Here is a 26277-nt window from a genome sequence, read left to right as displayed (position 1 = left end):
GTACTGTGTTCAGTTGTGGGTGATGCCATTTAAGAAGAAAACTAATAAGCTAGATGAGGAGAACAATTAGAATGGGGATAAAGGCATTGAGTCCATGGCACCTAAGGAATGCTTGAAGCATTGGGAAATATTTAACCTGGAGAAGGACAGACTTAGGAAAGACATGGTCCCTGTGCTCAATCACATGAAGGAAGAATTAGACTTATTTGGTTTGACCTCAAAGGTCAATACCAAGAGCAATGAGGAGAAATTACAGGCTTTCCTTGAAGTCAGGGGAAATTGCATAACAGCTAAAGCTGTCCAAAATGAAACTCGGCAGATTCAGACACTAATTGTTGCCACCACCCACCTTCTTGGAGGTCTTCAAGCAGAGACTGGATGCCCAATTGTTGGGTGTATTATAAAAGAGAATGCTTTGGGGATTTGGGTTGGATTGGATAGTTGCTGAGGCTCCTTTTCTGTGATTTTGAGATTATCACGTGTGGCTCTAGAAAGCACAATGAAGACCAGTGGATGGCAAAGTGGGAAAAGCACCAGATGAGTATACTCTACAAAGGGCTCTTCCATCCAAATAACCTTGGTCATCAGATCACTTAATCCTCTTTAGGCCTCAGTTTGTCACACCCTCTGTAAAAGGAGGATGTTTTATTAGGTTATCCCTAAAGTCCTTCTACCTCCAAAATGCTATGGTTTTATTTAAAGACAAGCAGAATTCTAGAGAATTAGAATAGTCTAGAAATGGTGCAGACTACCTTGTGAAATAGTAGGCTCCTTGTGAATACACATTTAATCAAAGCCTGGACTGACCATCTGTCAGTGAGGTTGTATATAGCAAATTTTCATATGAGCAATTAGATGCTCTAAGAGACAGAGATCCCTTCCAATTCTAAAGTTCCCAGAGTTTATGCTTTGCATGAGATGCAGGATTCAGTGATTTCCCAAGATTCTATTGTACTATTACTTGTCCAGGAGTCTGTGTTGGCCTAGTTGAGTTGTTTATTAAATAATGATAACAGGCTAAGGTTGGGATTCCATCTCCACTTGGGTCAGCCTCACTTTATTCCAAAGCCAGACTCCCTATTTCCCTAATTCTAGTATCATCTTAGTCTCTTAGAATATTAGCACTTGAAGAGAACTTATAGACTATCTGATACAACTTTCTTCATTTAGTATATGAGGAAACCAAGGCTCACTCATGATCCCACAGCCAGTCAATAACAAAATCCATATTCAAACCCTTGGTCTAGTGCTAATTCTGCCATGCCATTCTGTATTATTCCTGACTATATCTAGAGGGGTAAGTGTTGGGGGTCTTGATGGAAGAGGTCCTAGCCAGTTTGCTTCATTTTGATTTCTCTTATGGGAAACCTAGGGATTCCTTCCATGCCAACTTAGCATTTCTTCTGCAGAAAAGAATTGTTTTGTTAATCACCAGGGACAGACAAATACAAATAGTTTTGAAACTGCTCTGAACAACAACCAATAATAACCCCATTTTCTCCAGCTTGGTTTCCTGGACACCTCAGGGGGTCCCCGATAATTCAGTCTATCCTGAAAAGAAACTAAAAGAAATTAGCCAGTGTCTATGATAAAAGATGTTCAAAGGAGCCCAAAAAATAGGTGAAAATCACTCCTAGCACTCTGAACCAGGAGGACAGAACCCTGGAGATAACAGAAGCAACAGTTTTCTCACATTTTCAGAATAAGCAGTGAGAACTTGTTAAGTTATGAAAAATTTGATGGTCCTGTCAATGAGGAACCCTCCATAATATTCCTTAATTGGTCAGCTTCAAGTATGGAGTAGAGAACAAGAGGATCTTTACTTGAGATAACCCCTTTATCTTCAAAATAAATAGTGTGTTACTTTTGTTACTGTTTCTAAAGCAGCATCACTATTACATGGACTCACTGGCTTCATGTGATTTAGGACCCATTAGACAGCTGAAGAATGGTCTTGAATAGTTATTTAGCTGTGCAACTATTCTGCTCTCTAAAGATATTTAAATTGGATAAAGTCCCAATACTGGACTTCTTGCTTTCCCTCATCCATGACACCCCATCTCCTGTTTTCAGGTCTTTACACTAGGTGAACACCATGACTAGAATCTACTCCCTCCTCACCTCCACTTCATAAAGTTCCTGATTTCATTCAAGTTCAACTCAAGTGCCACCTTCAGCATGGATTCTTTCTTGAATCTCCCAAATGTCAACACTTTTAAGACCCCAGAATCACTCATCATGTTGCATTTATTTTGTACATATTTAATATAATAATAATGACTAGCATTGATAAATCACCTGAAGGTTTGCAAAGTAACTTGTTGTGTATCTATCTCTGTGTGTGTGTATGTAATCTCATGTGAATCTCAGAATAAACCTTTGAGATAGGTACTATCCCCATTTTACATATAGGGAAAGAGAGGCAGAGAGGCTAAATGATTTGCCCAGGGTCACAAAGCTAGGACATCTTTGAGATAGGACTTGAATTCAGGTCTTTCTGACTCCAAGTCCAACACTATCTACTATGTTGTCTAACTGCCGGATGGATGGATGGATGGATGGATGGATGGATGGATGGATGGATGGATGGATGGATAGACAGTCTGACTGACAGACAGACAGACATGAGGCAGGTAGGATAGATTGCCAGCACTGGAGTCAGAAAGGCTTAGATACTTATCTTCTTGAGTTCAAATCTTGCATCAGACACTTTCTAGCTATGTGACCCTGGCAAGTCACTTAACCCTGTTTCCTTATCTGTAAAAATAAGCTGAAGAAGGAAATGGCAAACCATTCCAGTCTTTTTCAAGAAAAACCCAAATTGGGGTCACAAAGAGTCAGGCATGACTGAAATGACTGAAAAACAAACAAACAAACAAACAAATAAATGTGTGCATATACATATATGTGCATTTTGTATATTTTCATTTATATGTGTGTATTTGTGTGCATATATATGTGTCTATATATGTGTGTGTGTGTGTATGTATATATATATATGTGTGTGTGTGTGTATGTGTATATATATATATATATATATATATATATACACACACACACACATCTACCCCCTTAATAAAACATAAACTCTTGAGAGAAAGGACTGTTGGTTTTGTTTAGAGATTTTGTCTTTACATCCCCAGAGCCTGACACATTTTAGTTGTCTAACTAGAGCTTGTTGATGGAGTGATGGAGTTTATCCTAGAGTCAGTCCTGAGCCCTCTTGACTACTATGCCCTCTGCTACATATGCATATGCTACATGTGTGACCTTATACAAGTCCCTCTACCTCTCTAAACCTGTATTTTCCTCCTCTTCCAGCTTCAGTACATAAGTCCTTATGATGTCTATGATCATTTTATTTCTTCCCAATCCATTTACCAGAGCTCACCATAGTCTAACTGAAGTTTTGTTAGTTGTCTTTCATCTGCCATTTTCTGCTACTTTGGCATTGTTACCTTTCTCTTCACCCTTTCTCCCTAATGGATCATCTGCATTTGGCTATAACCTGTTTCAAGCCATGCTAGCAACCCAGATTAATTATATAATGAAAAGGAGAGGAAGCTAAAGAAAGTAATAAAATGAAAGGGGAAAAGATGATGGAGATTGATAAAGAGGAAAGCAGGACTATGAAAGGATAAAGGAAGTGGGAGAGAGAAGAGGGTAGGACTTTGTTGCCTACACCCCCCTCCCTTTTTCCCTTAAAAAGTTATCTGCCAAAGAATTTGGTGCAGATGTAAAAAATGAACCTATTTTGATGCTAAGGCCAAAATTAAGGGTGAAGTATGATGGTATGCATCAATTAACAGGTTTAGCCATGTAGTTTGTTACCTTAACCTTGTTACAAATTGTCCCTCTTACCCTATTTCCCCACCCCATTCCTTTTAAACTTTGAGTAGTCCAAATCAATGTTCACTTTGAATCTGAATTCAGAGATGCATCATAAATCATACATTTAGAGTTTGTTAGGTTTCAGTTTTATTCATAATTGTCTAATTAATCATTATAAGCCACAATGTGACCTATTTTTTCCTCATCTTCTTTGGGTCCTGTGATCAAGTTGACTGAAAAGAAGTGTGTGGGGGGGGGGGAAGTGGCAGAAATTGAAAAAGTCTAGGAGTTTTTAAAAAGCAGCATTTCTGTCTCATTGTTGGATTTTACCAGAGCAACAAAAACAAAACTCAAACTATTATACCAGCTGATTGCAGAGAATAAAAGGCTTACCTGCAAAACACTTGCAAATGACTTAGAACACTTAAACCTGAATTAAACAAAAGTATCAATCTATCAAAAGCATAAATTTCTATTAAAGTGTCTTATTTTGGTGAAAGTACAAAGAAGCAAATGACTTGATTTCTCCCTTCCCCCCAAAAAAATTCATGATCATAAAAAGTTTATCACATAAGATCTTCCCAAAAAAAGTAGCAACCACTACTCAAGAAAAAAAATGCTCAGATCTGTCTGCTCAAAAGCCTTTGAAAAAGAAAAAAAGAAATGATAGCAAGAATAGTATATGATGCCCTTCCCCTTCCTAAAAATATCATCCCTTCAATAACTAAAATTGACTTCCAAAAGCTTGATGTCACTGATATAGGGGAAATGTTCCATTCTACAAACAAGGGTAGAAATACTGATATGCACATATAAAAGGAAACAGAAAAGATTTATTTTTTTTATTAGAGTATCAGAAATAACATTTGTAGTGGTGGTAGGGAGATATTTGGCTAGCCACTTTAGGTAAGAAAGTTAAAAGTTCATATTTCTCTTCATCTGGCACCCAATATATCCCACTCTTCAGTCACACACGCCCTTTTTGTGGGACAAGGAGGGTTGAGTGACTTGCCCAGGGTCACACAGCTAGTAAGTGTCAAGTGTCTGAGGCTGAATTTGAACTCAGGTCCTCCTGAATCCAGGACCGGTGCTTTATCCACAGTGCCACCTAGCTGCCTGCACCCCCTTTTTATGACACATAAATAATGATAGAAGATAATTTCAAAAACATTGATTCCTAGCACTGGCCCTGGATTCAGGAGTACCTGAGTTCAAATCCAGCCTCAGACACTTGACACTTACTAGCTGTGTGACCCTGGGCAAGTCACTTAACCCCCATTGCCCCGCAAAAAAAAAAAAAAAAAAAAAAACATTGATTCCTAACCAGGGGCACCTGCCTGTATGAGTTGACTGCCTTATTTCTCTAGGATGTGAATAGAGCTTGAGGAGGGAATTTTCTCAAAACAAAGCAAAGTTGAGTCATCCAGTTGAACTTATGGCTGAACAAGAATTTTCTGTATAGGAAACCTGAGATATGGCCACTCAAACTTTGCCTGAAGACCTCCAGTAAGGGGATAACCTCTAGTTCCAAAGGCAACCCATTCCTCATTTCAATTTGGGATCGTTAGACTGTTTGTGAAACCTTTAAAAGCCAATTTAAGCAATTGCTTCAGGAGTTTACAGATAGATAGAAAGATAGATGATAGATAGATTGATTTACTGACATTTTCCCCAAAACATTCTTAGATGTCCTCTGTCCTTAAAAGCCTCATAAAACCTCATAAAACCCAGAAGTAGGGCTGCAATCAGCCTTTCCTCAGAGATAGAATCTATAGAAGTATTCCTTACCAAGGAAGGAAGCTAACTCAGAGATGAAGTACCTCTGAAGATGCCATATGCTTTCTACTTCCTAATTCCCAAATAAACCACAGAAGTAGGCAGAAATTGGAGCAATGGGTTGGATGTTGTTGAAAAACAAATTTAGGCTGGATTAAGGAAAAAAATTTCCTAACATTTAGAGCCATTCGCAAGTGGAATGAAATGCCTTGGGAAGAGGTGAACTTGCCATCTTTATATCTCTTTGAACAGAGGCTGGATGATCCTTTTTAAGTATGTTGTAGAAGATATTCTTGTCCAAGGAATAGGTTGTACAAGGTGATATCTGAGTTGCCTCCCAACTGAAATTAAAACATCGTGTGATCCCATGAAATGTCAAGAAAGCTATTTCAAAATTTATCCTGCGGCCAGCTAGGTGGCACAGTGGATAAAGCACCGGCCTTGGATTCAGGAGTACCTGAGTACAAATCTGGCCTCAGACACTTGACACTAACTAGCTGTGTGACCCTGGGCAAGTCACTTAACCCCCATTGCCCCGCCAAAAAAAATTTATCCTGCATGGCACTGGATAGATTACTACTAGTGACCTTGCCAAAATTCCCAGACCCACTGACTTGGTAAAGTCATCACCCAATACTGTTCCCAGCCTAGCCCCACTACAAAGCCCATACTTTCTAATGTTCCTTATAGCCACAGGCTATGAAAATACAAGCATCTTCCAGCAGCCATATGGCCTTAGAATTCTTTCACAAATACAAACTCCCACAAAAACCTCCCCAAAAAGGTAGCAGAAAGGGGATAGTTTCCTTTCATCTTTTTAGATTCACTCTGAGATTATTTTCAATCTGCTGCCCAGTTTTCTTTAGGCAAAGGGCACATGATAATTTTTTCTATTGACTTTGTGATTATCTATAAGTGTCAAGAGTAGATTTTCTCAACCCCATGTTTTTCCCCTGGAAAAGAATCTTACCTTCCAAAATGGGCAAGGCAAATTGAAATAATCTGTAAAAAATTCCCCAGAAATATAGACTGCTATTAAGTCTACCCCCAACCTTTGCACTATTACCAAAAGTAAAGAATTCCCCACACCCCAAATCACTTGACTCTCATGTAATTCCATAGGGAATGAAATAGGCAATATCTAGTCAAAGAAACCTGATGGAAGAGAGAATGGATAGATGGATTACTTAAGCCCCAGGAAAGGGAAACTTGCCCAGAGTCCAATCTGGGATTCTATGAGAAATCCTACCATATGCCTTCCATCAGGCCAAGCTGAAATTTTTGGCTTTTCATTTGTGCAAACCAAAACAAAATCTAGTGGGGCCATTTCAGGCTTTAGTGGTTTTCTACCTCTGATCTTTCTTAATTAAGAGTTGGCATGAGCTTAGGCATTATTCTTTGCCCTAAGATACTACCCTTTCTTTTTCTAGTATGTAAATAACACTCAATGTGCACACATCAACAGTATTGGTGTAAAGTCTAGAATGAAAATAAACTATGAGGAAGCAATAAGTTGCAGATACTTCTGTGTGTTAATGATTGATAAATAATAATTAATAGCTAGCATCTACATCGTGCTTTTTAAGGTTTTCTAAGTCCTTTACAAATATTATCTCATTTTATCCCCATAACAACTTTTGGAGGTAAGTGCTATTATTTTCTGTGTTTTAAAGATGAGGAAACTGAGATAGACAGGTTAAGTGACTTGCCTAGGATCACTTAGCTAGTAAGAGCCTGAGACTAGCTTTGAAGTTAGATCTTCCTGACTCTAGATCCAGAGCTTTAGCCACTGCACAACCTAATTCTAGAAAAGTGAGCTGAATACCAATAATTTTGTGCTTATGCAACATGTCCCCCATCAAACCTATCAGAAATATACCAATAATAATAGCATTTGGATAGAGCTTAACAGTTTCCAAATCATTTCATCTGCTTAACTTGATCCTCACAACTCTGAGAAGCAAGCCATGCAAGGATTTTCATCTCTACCTCCCAGATAAATAAGCTGAAACTCAGAAATAGTAAGGCCCAAGGTCACATAGTAAGTGAATAAGAGAACTGAGACTAGAAATTAGGTTGATGATTCACTAAACATTAGAAAGGACCTCAAAGGACATCAAGTCCATATCTTCATTTTACAAAGAAAATGGAGGCTCAGTGAGGTTATATGATTTGCCCAAGATCAGATAGACATGAAGTATCAGATTCTCTGATTTTAGAACCCATGTTTATTGCACTATACTATATTCCCTCTGTTGCTGAGTCCTAGTGTAATAAATCTTCATTCAAAGTTGAGACTGAATCTTTAGGGACAGAATATTTTGGCAAAATATGGCTTTAGTTTGTCCAATATCAATAGAATCAAATTATCAAGTAGAGAATAGATATCTTTAATGCTTCTCTTAGGTTTTTTTAATGTTTTTGGAAATCTAATCAAGAATGCACTTTTGTGGGAAGTAAGATGACATTCTCTACTTTAAACTAAGTATTTAAATCAAAGGAATATCTCTAGATTTCAGCAAAGGGGCTGATAAAGTCTCATCATATCATAAAGCTAAGGTGATGAAACATGAGCTGGCTATGGCACATTTGGTGGAATTCACAGGAAAATGAACAACATAAACAAAAAATATTTATTAATGGGCCAATGTCAATCTGGAAGAAGTTTCTAGTATGGTGCCTAAAGTCTCTGCCCCTACCCCTATCCTTTTAAACATTTTTTATTAGTAATTTGGATGAAGACATAAAAAAGCACAGTGCCTAGCCCTTAATAAGTATATGATAATTTTTATTCATTAACAAAATATATACTTATTAAATTCACTGGAAACATAAAACTGAGAGGGATAACTAATATGTTAAATATTAAACTCAAGATTCAAAAATATCTTGATAGACTTTAATTTTGAGCTAAAACTAGCCAGATAAAATTTAACAGGGTTTAAAAAATATTCCTTGAGGACAAAAAGCCTTCTATACTAAATACAAAATGGATAAAGCTTGATAACAGTTCACAAGAAAGACATCGGAGGGTGTTAGACCACAAGCTTAACATGAATCAAAACTTTGATGTGTTTGCAAAAAACCTAAGGAAATCTTAAACTGTAGATAAAAGTAAAATGTACTGATCATAGGAAATAAATTTCTTGTTTTCCATGCTAATAAGATAGGATCCAGGATACTTTGGGTTTTTTTCCAGAAACCATATTTTAAAGAGGGACAGGGAAGCACCGGCCATGGAGTCAGGAGTACCTGAGTTCAAATCTGGCCTCAGACACTTAACACTTATTAGCTGTGTGACCCTGGGCAAGTCACTTAACCCCAACTGCCTCACTAAAAAAAAAAAAAAAGAGGGACAGGGATAAGTTGCAGTGTATCCACTAGAAGTTGGGGCTACTAGAGCCCATAATAAAGGGAAATGGTTGAAGAAATTGGGAATGTTCAGATTTGGGAGAGAATATTTAGAGGGAATAAGATATCCTATAAAAAGGAGTAATATATTCTGTTATTCTCAAGAGCAGAAGTAGGTGGATGTTATAAGTAATTGATGTTTGTCTCAATATGAGGGGAAAAAATGAAAGCTATTAAAAATGGAATGAGCTGCTTGGATATGTAGTGAACTCCCAGTCACTGGAAGTATCCAAGAAAAGACTGGCTAGCCATATGTCAGGAATACTGCATTGGAAGTTGGATTAAATTACTTCAAAGGAAACTTCCACTTCTATGATTCTACAAATGGCTACAAAATTTAGAATAGACCCTCAAGAACCCAGATAGTGTTAATCAATATCACAGAAGCTAGTTGTAAAACCACCATAATCCTGATGTCAAAGAAAGAGGAGAATGGGTAATAGAGGCAAGATACATGCCTAATACATTGACACTGGAAAACAAGGAATCAAGCTAAGGGTAGATCCTCCAAAAACTAATCCCTCCTGAAGTGTTCAACCAAATCTCTCTTGGGAATCTGAGCATTTTTGTTTCCAGTGCTGTCTTAATATAAAGTCCTGCACCCAGAATAGACATAATACAAACAGCAGCATAGTAAATCTCAACCCTGAACCAACAATGCATGAAAAATTAGTCTTTGTTCTAATTTAGCAATTATGCCAAGCTTCCACTTTAGCCCTAAGAAGTACCAAGAAATTGAGAGGAGCTGTGTAGGATGCTATAGTAAACTCCTGTCATATGGTATGGCTGTAGAACAGTTAATCAATTATCCTACTTAATAGAGCTACCTTATATATCATGTACAGCTAGGTTACACAATGGATAGAGCACGGTGTTTAGAGTTAGGAAGACTCATCTTCATGAGTTCAAATCCAACCTCAGATATTTACTAGCTGTGTGACCCTGGGTAAGTCGCATAACCCTCTTTGCCTCAGTTTCCTCAACTGTAAAGTGAGCTAGAGAAGAAAAGGCAAACTACTCCAGTATCTCTAACCAAGAAAACTCCAAATGGGGTCACAGAGAGTTGAACACAACTGAAAAACAACTGAACAACAACCAACGTCATGTACAGACAACCAATTGTGTTAGAATTAGAATACAATAACATACATAGCACTCAAACTACCATGAATAGAATTAAATCTTTCACAAGAAATTCAGAAAGCCCTTGAGGATTCTGCAGTGCCTCAGAATCATTGATATAAACCTCTCTTATTATACCGTAGATATCTGAGGTGCCAATTCAAACAGTCTTCTGGCTACTAAAATGACACTAAAAGAGTGAATTCACTCTGTTTTTCACAGTGGGGTAAATCTATAATTTGCAGCACTCAAGTGCCCTTAAATAACCTAGAGGCAGTGCCAACCCTATGCAATATTGTGAAGTTGGAGAAATCTATCTTTGGTGTCCTCCCACCTCCCTTTGGATCACTTCCTCCTCCATCTTAGTGACCCAATATTGCCAGACTGGTCAATTTCCAAACTAATCAGTTACCCTCCCTCCACTGCAGTGCTCCACCTAAAACAGTTTTCCCCAGGTAGTGAGTTCTTTATAGCCTGACCTCTCCTTTCCTCCTATCAAATGGGATCCATTCTATGTCCCATTCCCACAGAGCGGACCATACCCTCAATTGTCAGGCTGGAATAGATTTGATAAACTAACTCATTAGAAGGTGACTGAAAATGGCTCAGTAAGATGAAAAAGAACACAGGAACTTAGAGTCAAGAGAGACTTAGGTTAAAATCTTGGCTTTGGTACCTATTAATCTTGTAATTCTAAGTCAAAGCAGATTCTCTCTGAACCTCATTTTTCTCATCTTTAAAATAGGGATAATACTACTCATGTAATGGGTGGAATACCACCACACACACATATCCATGTGCACTCACACTAACACATTTCAATTAATTAGGCTGTCTATATCCTGAGGCATAAACCTCTTTGATTGGATCAGTGAAGGAAAAGGCATGATTGGCTATTGCAAAAAAATTAACTATGACTCAGGGAGCTTTAAACAGCAGAGGGATTTCAGCAGTTCCTCAGTCCAGAGGGTTCTAGCTCAGCAGTGCATTTCAGTGGAGGATTCTAGTTCAAGCCAAGCCCCTAATGTGGAATTGCTATTGTGAGAGGAGGAGAAAGTTCCTCCTTCTTACCCCCACCTTCCACTGACTATGTCATTGAGGAGAAGGGACCAAAAGGACACAACATATTCAAATAGAAGAATAGGGAGGCACAGTGAGGAGGAATACAAACATGGTTAGATACAAGAGCATAGCCACCTGAAGAAGGAAGTAGTTTAAGGAGTGTGACATCTCATGATGGAGAACATACTGGCTAGTGACTCTAGAAAGGGATCTATCCTTGGAGCCCAGCAGAGAATGATACCTCATGAAGGCTCCACAAAGGGAGATAATATATCAAAATGTTCCCAGTTACCACATCACCTTTTGCAACATGGAAGCCTCAATATTTTTGTACATTAAGTTAGAGTCTACTCTTCACAAAGATGTTGTGTGTTCAGGGGGAACATGTGCCTCTGATTTGGGGGGAGGGATGTTTTGTACTATCTGTTTTATTATAGCACTTCAGTAAGTACCCTTTTCTAAAAGTTAATTTAGGATGTTGGATAAAGACTGATGTGAAAAAGAAGTAAGAGCCCATAAGCAAAAGTACTAAAAACACAGACCCACAGGGTAGTTGTTTAGAAACCTGAGAAGGAAAGTAATTAGCTGCCCTCCAGGAACTCTAACTTGAGAATGCCTGTGAAGACTGGGGAAGTGACCCCAGAATAGAGTGTTGTTGTTGAGTCATTTTTTATCCATGTCCAATTCTTTGTGACCTTGTTTGGGATTTTCTTGGCAAAGAGACTGGAGTGGTTTGCCATTTCCTTCTCCAGTTCACTTTACAGATGAAGAAACTGAGGCAAACAGGGTTAAGTGACTTGCACTGGGTCACATAGCTGGTAAGTGTCCGAGGCCAGGAATATAATTCTTCCTGACTCCAGGCCCTGCACTCTATCCACTGTGCCACCTAACTGTCCTAGAATCGTTGCTATCCTTGTGTTATCTAACTCTCAAGGTTGTTATGAGGAAAGCACTTTCCAAACCTTAAATCACTTTATAAATATATGGGTGTGAATATGTATCTCTCTGTGTGTTTGTGCATTTTATATCATTAACCAATTACTAGTCAGTGAAACCCAGTTTGCCTGACTCAACCCTAGCACCCAGAATATATGTATGCTAAGACTTAAGTGAACCAAGCACCCAATCTCCCCCATCCCAGTCACTTTTATGCTATGTCACAACTATAGTTAAAGTTTCCTGACTGCCTGGCCCTCATTCCTCATTCATTATCGGACAATTAATTTCGGTGGTCTAGACTACCCCATTGCCTTGCCTCACTAGTAATAGGGCAGTATCCTATTAGTTCTACATAAGCCCTTTGTTTAAAAATGCTACAAAAAGCTGACCCCCGGGGGGCTTTGGGGCCTCCAATTGGAGTGCACATCATGCTGCATGTCCCAGACACCACCTGTGTACTGCCTATGGAATTGAAAGGGTAATGGAAGCATTTGATCTTTTTGGCAATTCTGTGGGGTAGGTACTACAGACACAATCCCCTGCCCTTTTACAAATGAGAAAACTGGGGCTCCAAAAAGGGGATTTGTCCCTGGTCACAGAGTTAATGAGGTGGGATTTTAATCCAATTCTCTTCTGAACCCAAGTCCAGTGTTCTTTCCATTCTGCTGAGTTGCCTGTATGATTACTTTTCACTTTAATGGGGAAATCCTGAAGACACAATACCTCAACACAAAGACCAAATCTTCATACAGAAGATAACACTGAGATGAGCTTGGGGGAGGTAGATATTTGTAATAGGGTGGGTGTTCTCAGCCTGGTGATCTCTCCTTCTACAAGCACTTATCTGGTCTTAGTCAAAGCTGATGCTAAACAGACTAGAACACAGTTTAGGAAGTAAAGAGAGAATGTGTTCTGAATTTGAGATAGTAACTTAATAAGGAACCAACTTTAATGCTGAAGGGGATCACCTAACAAAAGAATGTACAATAACACCAGACTAAAAACTACCAGCTGATTAGTGAGCAACTGTTGAAAATTCAAGGCATGCTTTTCAGCTCTTACAAACCTTGACCAGCCCTACTAGACAAAGGTGTAGAAATTAGGGAAGAGTCACAAGACTATAGTTTTTTGGGGTTTTTTACGTGTAGCTTAAAGAATTCTCATGAGCTGTAGGGGACTTGGCTTTAGTTTCAAAGTCACTGTATGGGCACATGGTCCTCAAATTACTGGTTAGATGGCTAGGTCACTGAAAGAAAACATTACACCTGAGTGTAATTCTGAATTTCATGCAGCATGACAAAGCAATTACTTTTTTCATCAGATCATTCAAAACCCTTCTTTTGTTTTGCTGTGGATCCATTCAATATCCTCCAACTGCACTCTCTCCAATCTGGTTTCTGACCTCAGCATTAAACTGAAACTGCCATCTCCACAGGTACCACTGATCCCTTAATTGTCCAACCTGATGGTCTCTTCTCAATCTGCATCCTTCTTCACCTCTTTGCAGCCTGTGGGTAAACTTTTCCCCCCGGGATATTTTATTCTCTCTGAATGTTTGTGGCACTGCTCCCTCCAGGTTCTCCTCTTATTTGTCTGACCATTCCTTCTCAGTCTTCTTTGTTGTTCTTCTTCCATGTTACCCTCTCTAACTAAGAATGACCCCAGAGGCCCTGTCTTGGACCCTCTTTTGTTTTAACTCTATGCTATCTTACTTAGTGATAGCACTAGCTCACATGGGTTGAATTATCATCTTTATGTAAATATTTCCCAGATCATATATCCAACCCTAGTCTCTCTTGAACTCCAGTCCTACAATACCAATTGGCTTTTGGACATCATGAATTGGATACTCCATAGATATCTCAAACTCAACACATCCAGAAAAGAATTCATCATTCTTCTAAAACCTTCCCCTCTTTCAAACATCCCTATTATTCTTGAGGGCACAATTAGCCTCTCAGGCACACAGTGTCTCAACCTCGGTGTCATCCTCAATTCCTCACTAACTCACCGAACATATCCAATCTTTTGATGAATTTTGTTTCTACCTTGACCATGTCTCTCCTATGCATTCCTTTCTCTTTGCTCACACCACAACACTAGTTCAGGTCCTTATTATCTTTCTCCTGAACTATTGCAATAGTCTTCTAAATCTTCTTCCTGCCTGAAGTCTCTCCCAACTCTAATCCATTCTCTGCCTGGCTACTGAGTTGATTTTTTGGAAAGAAAGTATAATTATGTCAGTCTCCTACTCAGGAATGTGACATAGTCAGGAAGCTCCAGGAGCTCCTGCTTATCTTCTGGATCAAATATAAAGTGTTCTATATGACACTTAAAACTCATAAAAATCTGGACTCTCCTTACTCTTCCAGTCTTCTTTACCACCAGAATATTCCTCCTATGTCCCCACCATATACTCTATGATCCAGCTACAACAGCCTCCTTGCAGGTCCTCAAACACAATGGGCTTTGACATTGTTTGTCTTCCATGCCTGAAATACTCTGCCTCCTCACTTCTACTTTTTTGGTTTCCCAGATCCAGGTCAAGTCCCAAATCCTTTCAGAGGCTTTTATGGGTCTTTGCCTTCTCAGATTACCTTCTGTCTACTTTGTATATACTACATACTGAGTTACTAAATGTTGTCTCTCTCTTAGAATATACCCTCTTTGGGCAGGCTATGACTTTGCCCCACCCCCATTTTTGTATCCCTAGAGCTTAGCATAATGCCTGGTACATGGTAAGCATTTACTAACACCTGTCAACTTACTGCCTGGATCCTTAATGTGTTCTAAGGGGGAGAAAGCAAGAATAGATTTATTTCAAAGGTGGTAAGGGCAATCTCTAGCTTTAAGGACCCAGACCAAGTAAGTATGCAAGCTTGGATGGAACATGAAGATAATACAGATCAATGGAAAAATAAGTCATCAGCCTCTTGGGGATTCTCCAGATTCTCCAAATAATTCTAAATTAAATGCCAAGAAGAACCTCAAAATATGAAATTATATGGGATGTAGAAGTTATATGTGATCTCAGCTCAAAGTTGTAATCTCTGAAGTTATAATCTAGCTCAAGGACTAAACCCATTTTGGAGTCATGGACTACTCTAACACTCTAGTGAAACCTTTGGATCCCTTCTCAGAATAACATTTTTTAAATTCATAAACTACATCGTATTAAAAAGGAAAATAAATAACATTAAAACAAGTTCATGGGCCCCAAGTTAAGAATGCCCACCTAAATCCTATCATCCTATAATGCTGTAAGCCTCTTTCTTCCAAGATAGACAAGGTAACACTTCCAAAGTCACTGCTCATACTTAAACTCTAAAGGACTACCTCTAGAGCAACTTACTCTAATGTATTTTGGAAAGATATCCTACAGTTCCATTTGGGAAGATCATGTCCACCTTTAGGTCATCCAAGTGACCCAGGGAGGCTTTTAATTAAAGGGCTTTTTTGGGGATCCAGCAGTTCTTCCTGGGAGGGAAGACAGTCACTCAGCCCTTTGGATTTGGATCTCAAAGTGGCATCAAGAAGGATAGGCTTCTGAGATGCACACACACACACAGCATCACACACATGTAAGTGCATACATACATATGCATCCAAAGAATCAGCATCTCAAGCTCCCCACTTAGTAAAGTAATTCAATGCTCCTCCATAATCAACCACCTTTGGCAGAGACCCTTTCTTGCTTTCCAGAGGCAATGATAAGAGAGCTTGGCAGAGTGCCCAGACGTAGATAGAAGATAGAGCCAAAGATGAAGGGAGCAAGAAATTAAACAAATAATTCAGTCACTCACACAGCAAAAACCCCTGAACTTTGAATAGGGTTAGAAATACAAGCAACTCCTGGGTTAGAAGTGACTAAGAAACTTTGTGCTGTACTTTCTGTTCTTAAAGAATGATGTTGGAAACAATATTGGTAAGCCCACACATAATTCTGCTCTGTATAGGATTATAATGCTTGAGAAGACACAGGGTGTGTTAAAGCCCCTGACATTCTGTCCCTCTGAAAGGAATTGCTTTAGAATTCATGGAATGGAGAAAAAGGCTGAGTAAGATGCTTCTCACAACAATTAAAATGAATCTATTCTCCACCCACCCACAATTGATTAATCTGTGAATTAGAACGGGAATTTTAGAAGAGGAAGAAACTGTGTAATAGATGTCTGTTTCTTTGCCTATTCTGTCAGCATCTTATCAGCCTGGGGACTTTGGGTGACAGACATTTAGGCACATAAATATCCTTGAGCTATTTATACCTGTTGGCTAGTGGCTGGGACTGTTTAATATTTATTGGGGACCGTCAATACGATGATGGATACTGGGGAAGGAGCAGTCATTAAGAGAAAGGTGGCAATAAAAGGCTTGCCATAAACAGGGGTCAAAAGCCTACTCTATGAAATGCTTTTGGAAAAAGAATCCATTTCTGGAACTGCCCCTTTTTGGCAGAAGCCCTCAGCTACATCCAAAGAGAAGACAAGAAGCATTGCTTTTCTGGAAATCCTAGGAAAACCCACATGTATGATGAATTATTCACCAAGGCAGACCTAAAAATGAAAGAGGAGGAGAAATAAAGAAAGATGAAAAGAAGGATGGAGAAGACTGGGAGGGCAAAGGGAGCAAAGGATGGAGATCCAGAATCTCTCCTTGAATAAAAGAGCATTAATTAGAGAATGGCTTGGACTGCCTCTTTTATGTCTTTCATTGTGGTCATGTGGAAACAAGATAGGATCAATGGAGTAGAATGCGATCGGTCAGATCCCATCTCTCTGTCTTAAGTGAATTGCAGCTCTCCAGGCAGTCATGCAAATGAAATAAATACAGACTAGCTGGGCAAGGACTACTGATCTACTGATCAAATATGTAGAGTCAAAGGGGCTTGCAAGAGACCTGATTTTTTAAAGCAAATTTTGAATTGGATTTTATTTTAACTGTAAAATAGAATCGTTGAAAGAAACCAGATGTTCCTTTAACAACAAAAAAATTAAAGCAGCAGACCCATAAAAATCCTATATTTTATACAGCAATGACAAATACACACAATTTCAGAGAAATCTAATTATTCTAAAAGTCTGGGTCTTTCAGAAGTTCTATTTTCATTATTCCTCTCTTGATTTAAGTCATAGCATACATCATGCCTATTTACAGGGGGAAGTGAGCAGAGAAAAGTAAGGAAATAATGGCAAGTAATCCAACAGGCAAAAGCATCACTTTCAAGTTATTTTTATCTCCTTCCCAAGTCATTTAAATTCTGTCAAACTCGTTCACTCCAACCCATTTCCCAGCTTTCTGTGTATTATCCCAATTACAACCAATACCCATAGCAAAACATTGTTTAATTCCCTGGAGTGAATACTACCCACACCTTATGTTAAATGAAGAGTTTGATTGCCAGTTAATAGAGGGCCCTGGGAACCCAACAAAACTGAGATATTAGACCAGTTCCTTGAAGTCTCCATGATGATTGAAATCACAATCTCTGATCACTATCTGTATCATCATACAGATATTCCAGGAAAATGCCAAGAATTTCTGCATTATCCAAAGTCCCTTCTTTTTTGTCAGTCCCTAATAATGGCATTCTGACCTTCTTTCTCATGTTATATATAACCAACATGTAAGATCTAAGCAGGAAAGAAGTGTATGTCAGGTTAAGAGATGGGAAAACTCAAACAATCATGAAGTGATGTCATTACAATGAAAAGTTCACAATAGGAAAAAAATATTTCCACATCCCTGTTCATAGTTCAAGGTGAGAAGGTACTCAACCTACAAAGGAACTCTCTACAGTAACTAAACATGGGATGGAGGTCATTATAATGAAATTCAATCTATGGCACCATAGTAGCTATGAATACATTTGACTTTTCCACTGGAATAAAATTCAGCCATCATCATCATCATTTACATAGTATTTACTATGTGCCAGGTACTGTGCTAAGCATTTTATAAGTTTTCTCTCATTTGATCTTCACAACAACCATGGGAGTTAGGTATTATTATTATTCCCGTTTTCTATATATATCAAAATATGTATTTCTCTTGGTTGGATGAATTCTTCTAAGCAGATGGGGGAAAATCCAATACAGCTAAGTCACTGGGTAGAGTTTCCATACATGACATAGCAATGTTTTTCCTTATCCCTAGGGATATAAAAATGCATATGAAACCACAGGCCATCATAAAAATGTTCTGTTCCTCTCAGGTCAGTTGTCATGTCCTGTGCACAAACCATCACTGAACAACCACCTGGAGAGTCTGATTTTCATTATAGCAACTTTGAGGAAAGAAGAGTTGTTTTCTTTACTGAATTGGATATTAAGGCCCCAAACAGAATTAACATTTTTGAAAAGGCATAGGATTTCTGCAGAAGACATTGTCATGAAGAAAATCTTTCCTAATACAATTGTAGCTTTGAAGAAAAAGAAGACACATTCAATGCTGAGCTATTGTCCTGGCTCCATCTGGTATGTCAATTTTGTTGTTCCCTTAAGCACCTCTCCTCCTGAAAATGAGACCTCTCCTTTCAGGTACAAAGCCCACCCTCAAGTTGTAAGTTTCTGCAGAGCATAAATAAAATGTTATTCTTTTATGTGACTAGACCTTAAAGGCCAAACTGAAAGTATTTGAAGCATATATTATAAGCAATGTTACACGCAAGTACACACTAGCCCCTTAATCCTACAGTAACTATCTTTTTTTCAGAAGAGGTAGAGAATTTAAGCCTCTCAGAGGGAAAAAGGGAGGTAGTCCTCACACAAATAACAATCATTCCCAGCCATGTCCAATAGGCACCAATAATGAAGAAATTAACTTTGATATTGACACCAAAATATGGTCTTGACCTTTTTTGGGGGGAGAAAAAAGTCATTTCAAAGAATAGAGTTTCTATATGATTTTAGGTTAAGTCAACACTCCTTTCTTTGATACATATTGATGATTCTATGAGAATCAGTTAGGGAAGATGAAGAACTTTAGGGAAACTGGGAGCTTGAGTGGTTTAGATGGATGAGAGTGGGATGGGGGTAGATAAATAGAAGAATGGGGAAGATTGGCTTATCAGCTGAAGCTGGAAGTTGCCAAATCTCCATCACCTACAGAAAATAATAAGGATAAGGATAGTAGCACCCCAAAAAATCCCAATAGTATTTATATGCAATATCAACAAAACAGTAACATTTATATATTCTTTTAAGAGTTACAAAATGCTGCTTTACATACATAATTCATTTATATGATGCATGTGTCACCTGAAATGTAAAGTCAGAAGAAAAAGTAAGTGTGGTGGATTTTAATCTTCTCAACTTGGCAGCTCTATGCATCTCCTCAGAGATTATCTGAACACTGGGGAAGAAGCACTGCTGTAGTGTAACATGAAACTGACAGGAGGTCCACCTCATTACCAGAGATTCAAAGGACCATTTAGATGGGGGTCATGCTCCCTATCATCACCCCTGCCACAGAAAAGGACAAGATGCTGAAGCCAAGTTAATCCCTTGCCTACCAATATATCTTTTCTTACTCGGGAGAGTAAAAAGAAGGGAGATGTAAATGGTATTGACAGTGCAGTTGCCTGCCAATACCTTATGAAAAAGTCTTGCCTTTAAAGAGAAAGAAAAAGCATGGCTGGGTCAACCACATGGTCTCTGAAACGTGCTTTACTCAGCAAAGCCTAGAGAAGCAAGGGTACAGTAGCCCAAAGGATAGGAAGTGCAGAAATAGGTGATTAAGGTGAGAAGTATCAGGCTACCTGTGCCTTTAAGGGGCACAGTTAGGAGTTTCAGTAGCGCTGTCCGAGGTACCAGTTATGACTGCGGGCAAGCTTACCACACGGTGGCTGGGTGCCTTTGTCTGTAGAGTGAAAATGAGGAGCCTGTCGGAGTAAACACACCATAAAAGGTACAGACAGCAAGACAGGTCCTTGTGACCTGTGAAATTTTTAGATAAATGTAAAGGTAGAAGAGTGCTGCGGGTCCGGTCTTTAGGATGCCGGTGCTGGTTAAACAGGGAGGGGCTAGCTGCATAATAGGAAGGCTGCACCCACCGAGCCCAACACAAAGACAGCTGAATATGGTGTTAAGAAGAGGGAGGAGGGGAGGAGGGGAGGAGGGGAGGAGGGGAGGGAGTGTTAGGGATTCTCAGGGCTCTGAGCTCTCAACAGGGGACCAGCATGTTAAACTAAACTAGGATACCCCCCCCCCGAGGGGGGGGGAGTGTGTGTGTGTGTGTGTGTGTGTGTGTGTGTGTGTGTGTGTGTGTTCTCCCTCTAGGGGGAATGGTGTAGGGCGGTAGGGCGGGTAGGGAGAAGCCCAGACAGGGTTGGTAGTGGGTGGGTTCGAGCAGCAGGAAGAATATCTGCTTAGAGATGCTCCTCTCTAATGAGGGGTGCTGTCGAGAAGCGCCACACACTAGCTAATAGCAGCGCTGCTGGAGTGTGGAAAGAAGAGAGATCAAGGGAAGAGGGGAGGGGGATTAGTGCAGGGAGCACGGCAGAGAGAGAAAGGAGAGAGAAACCCAAGAGCTGGTGGAGGAGATACGGAAGCCCGAGGGAAACCTGCCTTGTGTGTGGCAGATACCAGGGCCCCAGTGCAACCAACAGCTGTCCTGCTGGTGCACACCTGCCGAGGAGGGGGGAGGGGGCGGATAAAGTGGGGGAGGGAGACAGAAGGAGGGGCCTCGTTGCAGACTAGTGCCTAGCGGTGCGCAACCTCGCCAGTAAACCTCACCCAAGCATGCATGTCGAGTGTCTCCAAGCCTACTATCCATTTAACACTAAACCACTCGTTTGCTTTCTATTTACAGGGCCTTCGGTGCCCTAAAACCCCGGCGGTGCACCGTAATTCTTAAGGAAGATTAAGACAATAAGGTGCCTAATCAAAAGCAAGCAATTGGTGCATTTGACTAAACCTGCAAAGCCTCTTCCCTTGGCCTGACGCCGCTGCTGCTGCTGCTGCCTCCGCCTCCGTGCCCCCCCCCATTTCCCCCCTTTATGGCGTGTAGTGCATTAGGAGCACTAGAAGATTGATAACACACCTGTTTTCCTAACTGTTCAAAACAAGCCCGCTCAATTCATTTCTAGGGAGCCGTTAAGAAGTCGAACTGTGTCAAATAGTTAAGGGGGAGAAAGGGACTTAAAAACTCGGACTCAGAAAGAAAAGAGAGTCTGTCTGAGCTTCCCCCATTTACCAGCTGGAACTTCCAACTTCCAGGTGCTTTGGGCGGTGGCCACACTCCATTTAAGAGCTAACCTGAAACAGTCCCCGGCAAACTATTGAGACCCCGATGGAAGGGGCTTGCTTTCTTTTCGTTTGCTCCTCGGTTTCTGGCACTGAGCTTTCGGGACTTAGAACCTGACAGATTCAATCATCCATAGCCCTCGTTTCCCAATAGGCAGAGGCAGCACTGGCGTCTTCCAAACTCCTTTCAGGGAGAGCAGGTGGAGCAGTGCGGAGAGAAAGGAACTGATTTCTATCTAAGAGTGAGATTCTCAGCAACAAAACCTGCAAAGAGTGAAGCGCAGGAAGGGAATGGAAGTGGGAGGGTGTGAAAATCAGACAAAGCCTGAAAAACTTGGCCCACTCATCAGGCTCCCTAGTCCATGAGTTGCTTGGCTATCCAAATTGGGGGGGAGGGGGGGGTCAGAAACCAAAAGTCTTACCTTGAAAAACACTAGTGCACACGCTGGTCTCTACCACATCAAAATAGCTCCTTAAACACACCGAAGTGAAGGGTGCACTTTAGGAAAGGTGCACATTGGAACCAGAATGGGAAAAAATAATCCCATCCATGAGTATTTTTTTTTTCCTCACGAGGGGAAATGAAGAGAGGGAGAGAAGGGTAGGGTGCGGGAGAAAGGATATGGCCAATCGATGAGCTTCTTGGCATATTTCCTGACAATGTTATCTTCTCCGAAGATAAACAGGGATCTGTTGACGGTGAAACAGTTCTGCCTGACCGGAATGGGGTTGTATAAAGCCATAGTCCTGGCCCTCTGGGCTTTGGATTGCTTGTAGGCGGCCACTGGCGTTCCTTGCACTGGTGTTCCTTGCCGGTTCCTGCTCTGCTCAGAGTCTCCATCTCCGGATCCTGGCCTGCCAACCACAGCCTCCCCAAAGCGAGCCATCCTGGAAGTTTAAACAAACAAAACACACACAAAGGTGATCCGAGCCGAACGCCCCACACCTAGTGACAAGCACAGACAGACAGACAGAGGAAGCGAGAAACAGAGGCACCGAAATGGAGAGGCAGCGACAGCAGTCGCTGAGAGCCAGAGGCAGCCGCTGGCGGCAGCACCACCACCACTCTGGACTGTTCAGTCTAAAGGCGACTGCTGTGAAGCTCCATCCCTCAGGAAGAAGAGGGAAGGAGGGAGAAAAGGAAAGGAGCTCAGATCCTAGAGGCAATGTCTTTTCCTTCAAAGAGTCAGGGCATGTTGACGCTTGGGACCAGGGAGGGATGCGGGTGGGGTGGTTTGCCCTTCAAACATCGCTCTTCTAGAGACACACAAACACACACACACACACACCCCAGTTCAGAGAGACAGGCTGTCACTGGCCCCAGTCCGTAGGTAACAGTTTGGTGGTTGACTGGTTAGGGGAAAATAAATTTTTTTTTAAAACTTTGAAAAGAATGCTGAACTGGGAACGGTGAATCTTTTTCAAGCTTTGTCCCTGAAAGGCAGTTTAAAAAATCAACCCTAAATTCCACAGGGACAGCCTTGGGTCTTTAAATCTGCCAGTACAGACGCAAACCAGTGGAGGGATGAAAGGGAGAAGGAAAATGGATAAATCGAGGTTCCTTCTTGCTGTCACCACAACCTCCCACCCCCCAAAAAAATAAATAAATAAATAAATAAAAGAGCTGCTTCCTCAGGGGGGAAAATCACTTCCCGATAGTCCGCCTAACTTAAAAGTTAAGCCTGGAGAAAGCAAAGGCGGTCCCTAAGTCTTTGCCGGCGCCCAGCTCAATGCCACCGATCAGCAGGCAGCCCAAACGCTCGTCTGCACCTCCTCCGGGGGCGAGGACTCCAGCGAGGAAACAGGTTGCTGCGTTCAGGCTGGCTTCAGCCCGAAGCGGGAAGGGTCCAAAGACTGAACTTCCTCCCGAACGACTCAATCTTCCCCTGCAACCTAAACATCCTCTCTCCAGGGAGAGGAGGAGGAGACAGGAAAGGGGAGAGAAGGAGAAGGAGAGGGTGTAAGGAGGCTAGGAGAGCGAGGGGAGGGGGAGAGAGTGGAGAGGGGAAGAGCAAGAAGGAGGGGGGGGGGGGAAGAGCTCAGCAGCTCACCACTCAGAAGCAGACCTGGAGAGAATGAGGATGGGGGTAGGAGGACGTGGAGAGGAGTGGGCGGGGTATAATCAGGAAGAATCTCGGGCAACAATGGTTGGGCTGGTGGGGGGGGGGAGCTGTTCTGTGGGGTTTTTGTTGATTTTTTTTTCCGCTAAAGCAAAAACGGCAGCATGCAGTCTTCGTAGCTTTTCCGAGGCAAGAACCTCCCTAAAGGATGAGTCCAAGGAAGAGAACCCGCACAGCTGGCGGCACGTTGGTGTCTCTGCCCGGGGCGGGGACTGGGGGCGCACATGCACTCGCGTCTCCCTTTCCCAAAGGATTTCAAAGAGCTAGCGCAAAGGCTCGGAGCCAAGTTCTTGGGCAGCCTCGGGAGCAGGGAGCTGTGAGCATATCGCCCCCTACCTCTCCCCAGGGCTGGATTCGCGGCTCCAGACCTCCTTCCCTCTCTTTGCTGAGCCCCAGTCGGAAACCCCAAAACATCTCCCCCGCTGCTCGAAGGCTAGTCTCATGAATGCTTAGGTTTCTCCACAGAAGGGTCTCCCTAAACAGAAGTCTACAAATGAGGTATTTTCTTGGGGAAGAGACAGACGGGAGGAGGTGGGATCTCTTGAGACCCTATCCTCTCAGAGACTTGAGACAGCTTCTGATGGAAACTTCTGCCTCTACAACTCGGGAAGCTCAGGGGCAGCCTCCGGGCGACAGGTCCGCCCACTTGGGAGATAGTTTCCTCTCTCACCATCCATCGGGTACCGTCGAGCACCCCTGAAGAATTCTTGACTTCCAAACTTTCTCTGCTCTGTGGCTACCTCTGCACTTGATGAGGGTCTTTGGGGAAACTGATTATTTCTATATTTTTACACCTTGAAGAGTGTCTCACGCGCTATACATACATACATATGTGTATATATGTGTATGTATATATGTGTGTATACACACACACACACACACACACACACACACATATATATATATATATCCTTCAATCCTCCCCAAGTCATCCCTCCTGCCTTATTCAACGACTTCTCCGTAGAAGGGAGGGATAAAATAGAACAGGTAGCAAGGTGGCAGAGGTAAGGTAGAACAAAGGGAGGCATCTCCCCTCCTACGCTTGAGAATGGTTGTTATCTCTGGCCCACTTTCCACCCAATATAGCAGGTACCCCAGATTGGAGTTCTCCACTTGCCCATGCACATCACTCCTGGGGGAATACCAGGACTCTGAAAGGTGGACGAAGCCCCACAGAAAGAACCCAGGTATTTGGCAGTAATGCACTGATAAAATCAAGAGTAAGGCAAGATAACAGGTGAGGGACGTCCTGGCCTGGCTGTTTTGTCTTCAGACTTCTTGGAGCTCTCTGATGTCACCTCTCCTGTGGACAGCTGTCAGCATCCGCTAGCCCTCTTCCATCTGCTCTCCACTTCAAGAAGACTTTTCATCTCTGCTTCTTCCAGCTTTGTCCCAGGTTGCCACTTCCTTTTCTAAATCACCAAAACACTCTAACATATATAACAGGGAAGTAAAATGAGGGTGTTGGGCTTAAGTATAGCTATAGCTAAGGCTCTAAATCCTAATGGGAAGGAGGAAATGGGGGAAAAGGGGCCAGAAAGGCCACAAGTGAAGGAAACAAGACACCCATGTGCCTTTGAAATTATTAATGTGTGTTGTATAGCATGAAGGAATGTGTGTGTGAAGGAATAATGGGAAGTGGGTATGGCCAGATTAGCTACTCCTCCATGGAAGTATGTGTGTGTGTGTGTGTGTGTGTGTGTGTGTGTGTATATGGTATGGGTACTTATACAAATGTACATCTGTATGCATGGTGAGCACATATACATGTGTGTATGCACACATATGCACTATGGTGTTTCATCATGTACATATAAATGTGTGGCCATTGCAGAAGGCTTAGAAATCTGCAGTCATGAGCTCGACATTCCCATTGTTGATAGACATATCTTTGGCTTAAAATGATCGACCTCATGATTAAGTGAAGTTCACCTCAGACCAGGTTGCTGCACAGAGAGACAGCTGCAATCAGCCCTTTCATTTCACCCCCTCTCTCCCTTCCTATTTTACAAAAGGAGGTTCTTCTCTCCTTTTACCAAGGCAGCAGCAAGCATGAAAAAATGCAGTCTAGTGCTTGTTGCCCCCCCCTCCACCCCTCTCCACAGCATGCAGCCTGCTTACTGGTAACAAATTACTTCTCTAGCCATAGTAGAATCATTAGGGCAGTACTGAAATCGTGTCAGTTACGAAATCAGAGGACCAGGGTTCAAATTCTAATTCAGCTACTTATTATCTATATGACCCTGGTCAAGTCATTTAATCTATTGGGGACTCACTTTCTTCAACTATAAAATGAGGGGGTGGGGTTGGACCAGATGAATTCAATGATCACTTACATCTCTAACTCCATGAGGGTCATAGATTTGGAAGGTTTTTGAGTTTGAGAAGCTCTTTAGTCATTTCCCTTGTGCTGCAACAGAGACACACCCCAACAGAGAATAAATTATCTTCTTAAATATGCCCAACAGAGTGAATTCTGACAAATCTCTGGCTAGAATGTTTAACAATCCTAACTCTCAGGAAATGTTTCCTTATATCCATCCCAAGTTCCATATGCTACAATTTTGCAATTGTTCTTATGTCTGATCATTCTCTATTTAATTTCAAATACTTCAACTTTATTTTCATACTCATGTCTTCTCTTCTTCTCCCTAAATGATTCCAAATCTATCCATCCATCCATCCATCAGACACATGTTAGCCAAGTCATGGAATCATAAATTTAGAGCTGGACAGGGCCTTCCTGTCCATCTAGTTAAACTCCTTCATTTAAC

At 41.3% G+C, this 26277-nt stretch overlaps 1 protein-coding gene across 1 annotated transcript in view; it reads right to left on the bottom strand.

Annotated features, from left to right (window-relative positions):
* CACNA1E (calcium voltage-gated channel subunit alpha1 E) overlaps window positions 1–26277 on the bottom strand; it is a 649518-nt gene that overhangs the window by 401155 nt on the left and 222086 nt on the right. The window contains 1 exon segment of the mRNA XM_043963674.1: window positions 22008–22271. Within this exon segment, the coding sequence (XP_043819609.1) occupies window positions 22008–22271 (264 nt within the window).

The sequence above is a fragment of the Dromiciops gliroides genome, chromosome 4 (assembly GCF_019393635.1).
Source record: "Dromiciops gliroides isolate mDroGli1 chromosome 4, mDroGli1.pri, whole genome shotgun sequence".
In the NCBI taxonomy this organism is placed as follows: domain Eukaryota; kingdom Metazoa; phylum Chordata; class Mammalia; order Microbiotheria; family Microbiotheriidae; genus Dromiciops; species Dromiciops gliroides.
Note: the sequence above shows the minus strand (reverse complement) of the source record. Positions and strands in the feature narration are given on the sequence as shown.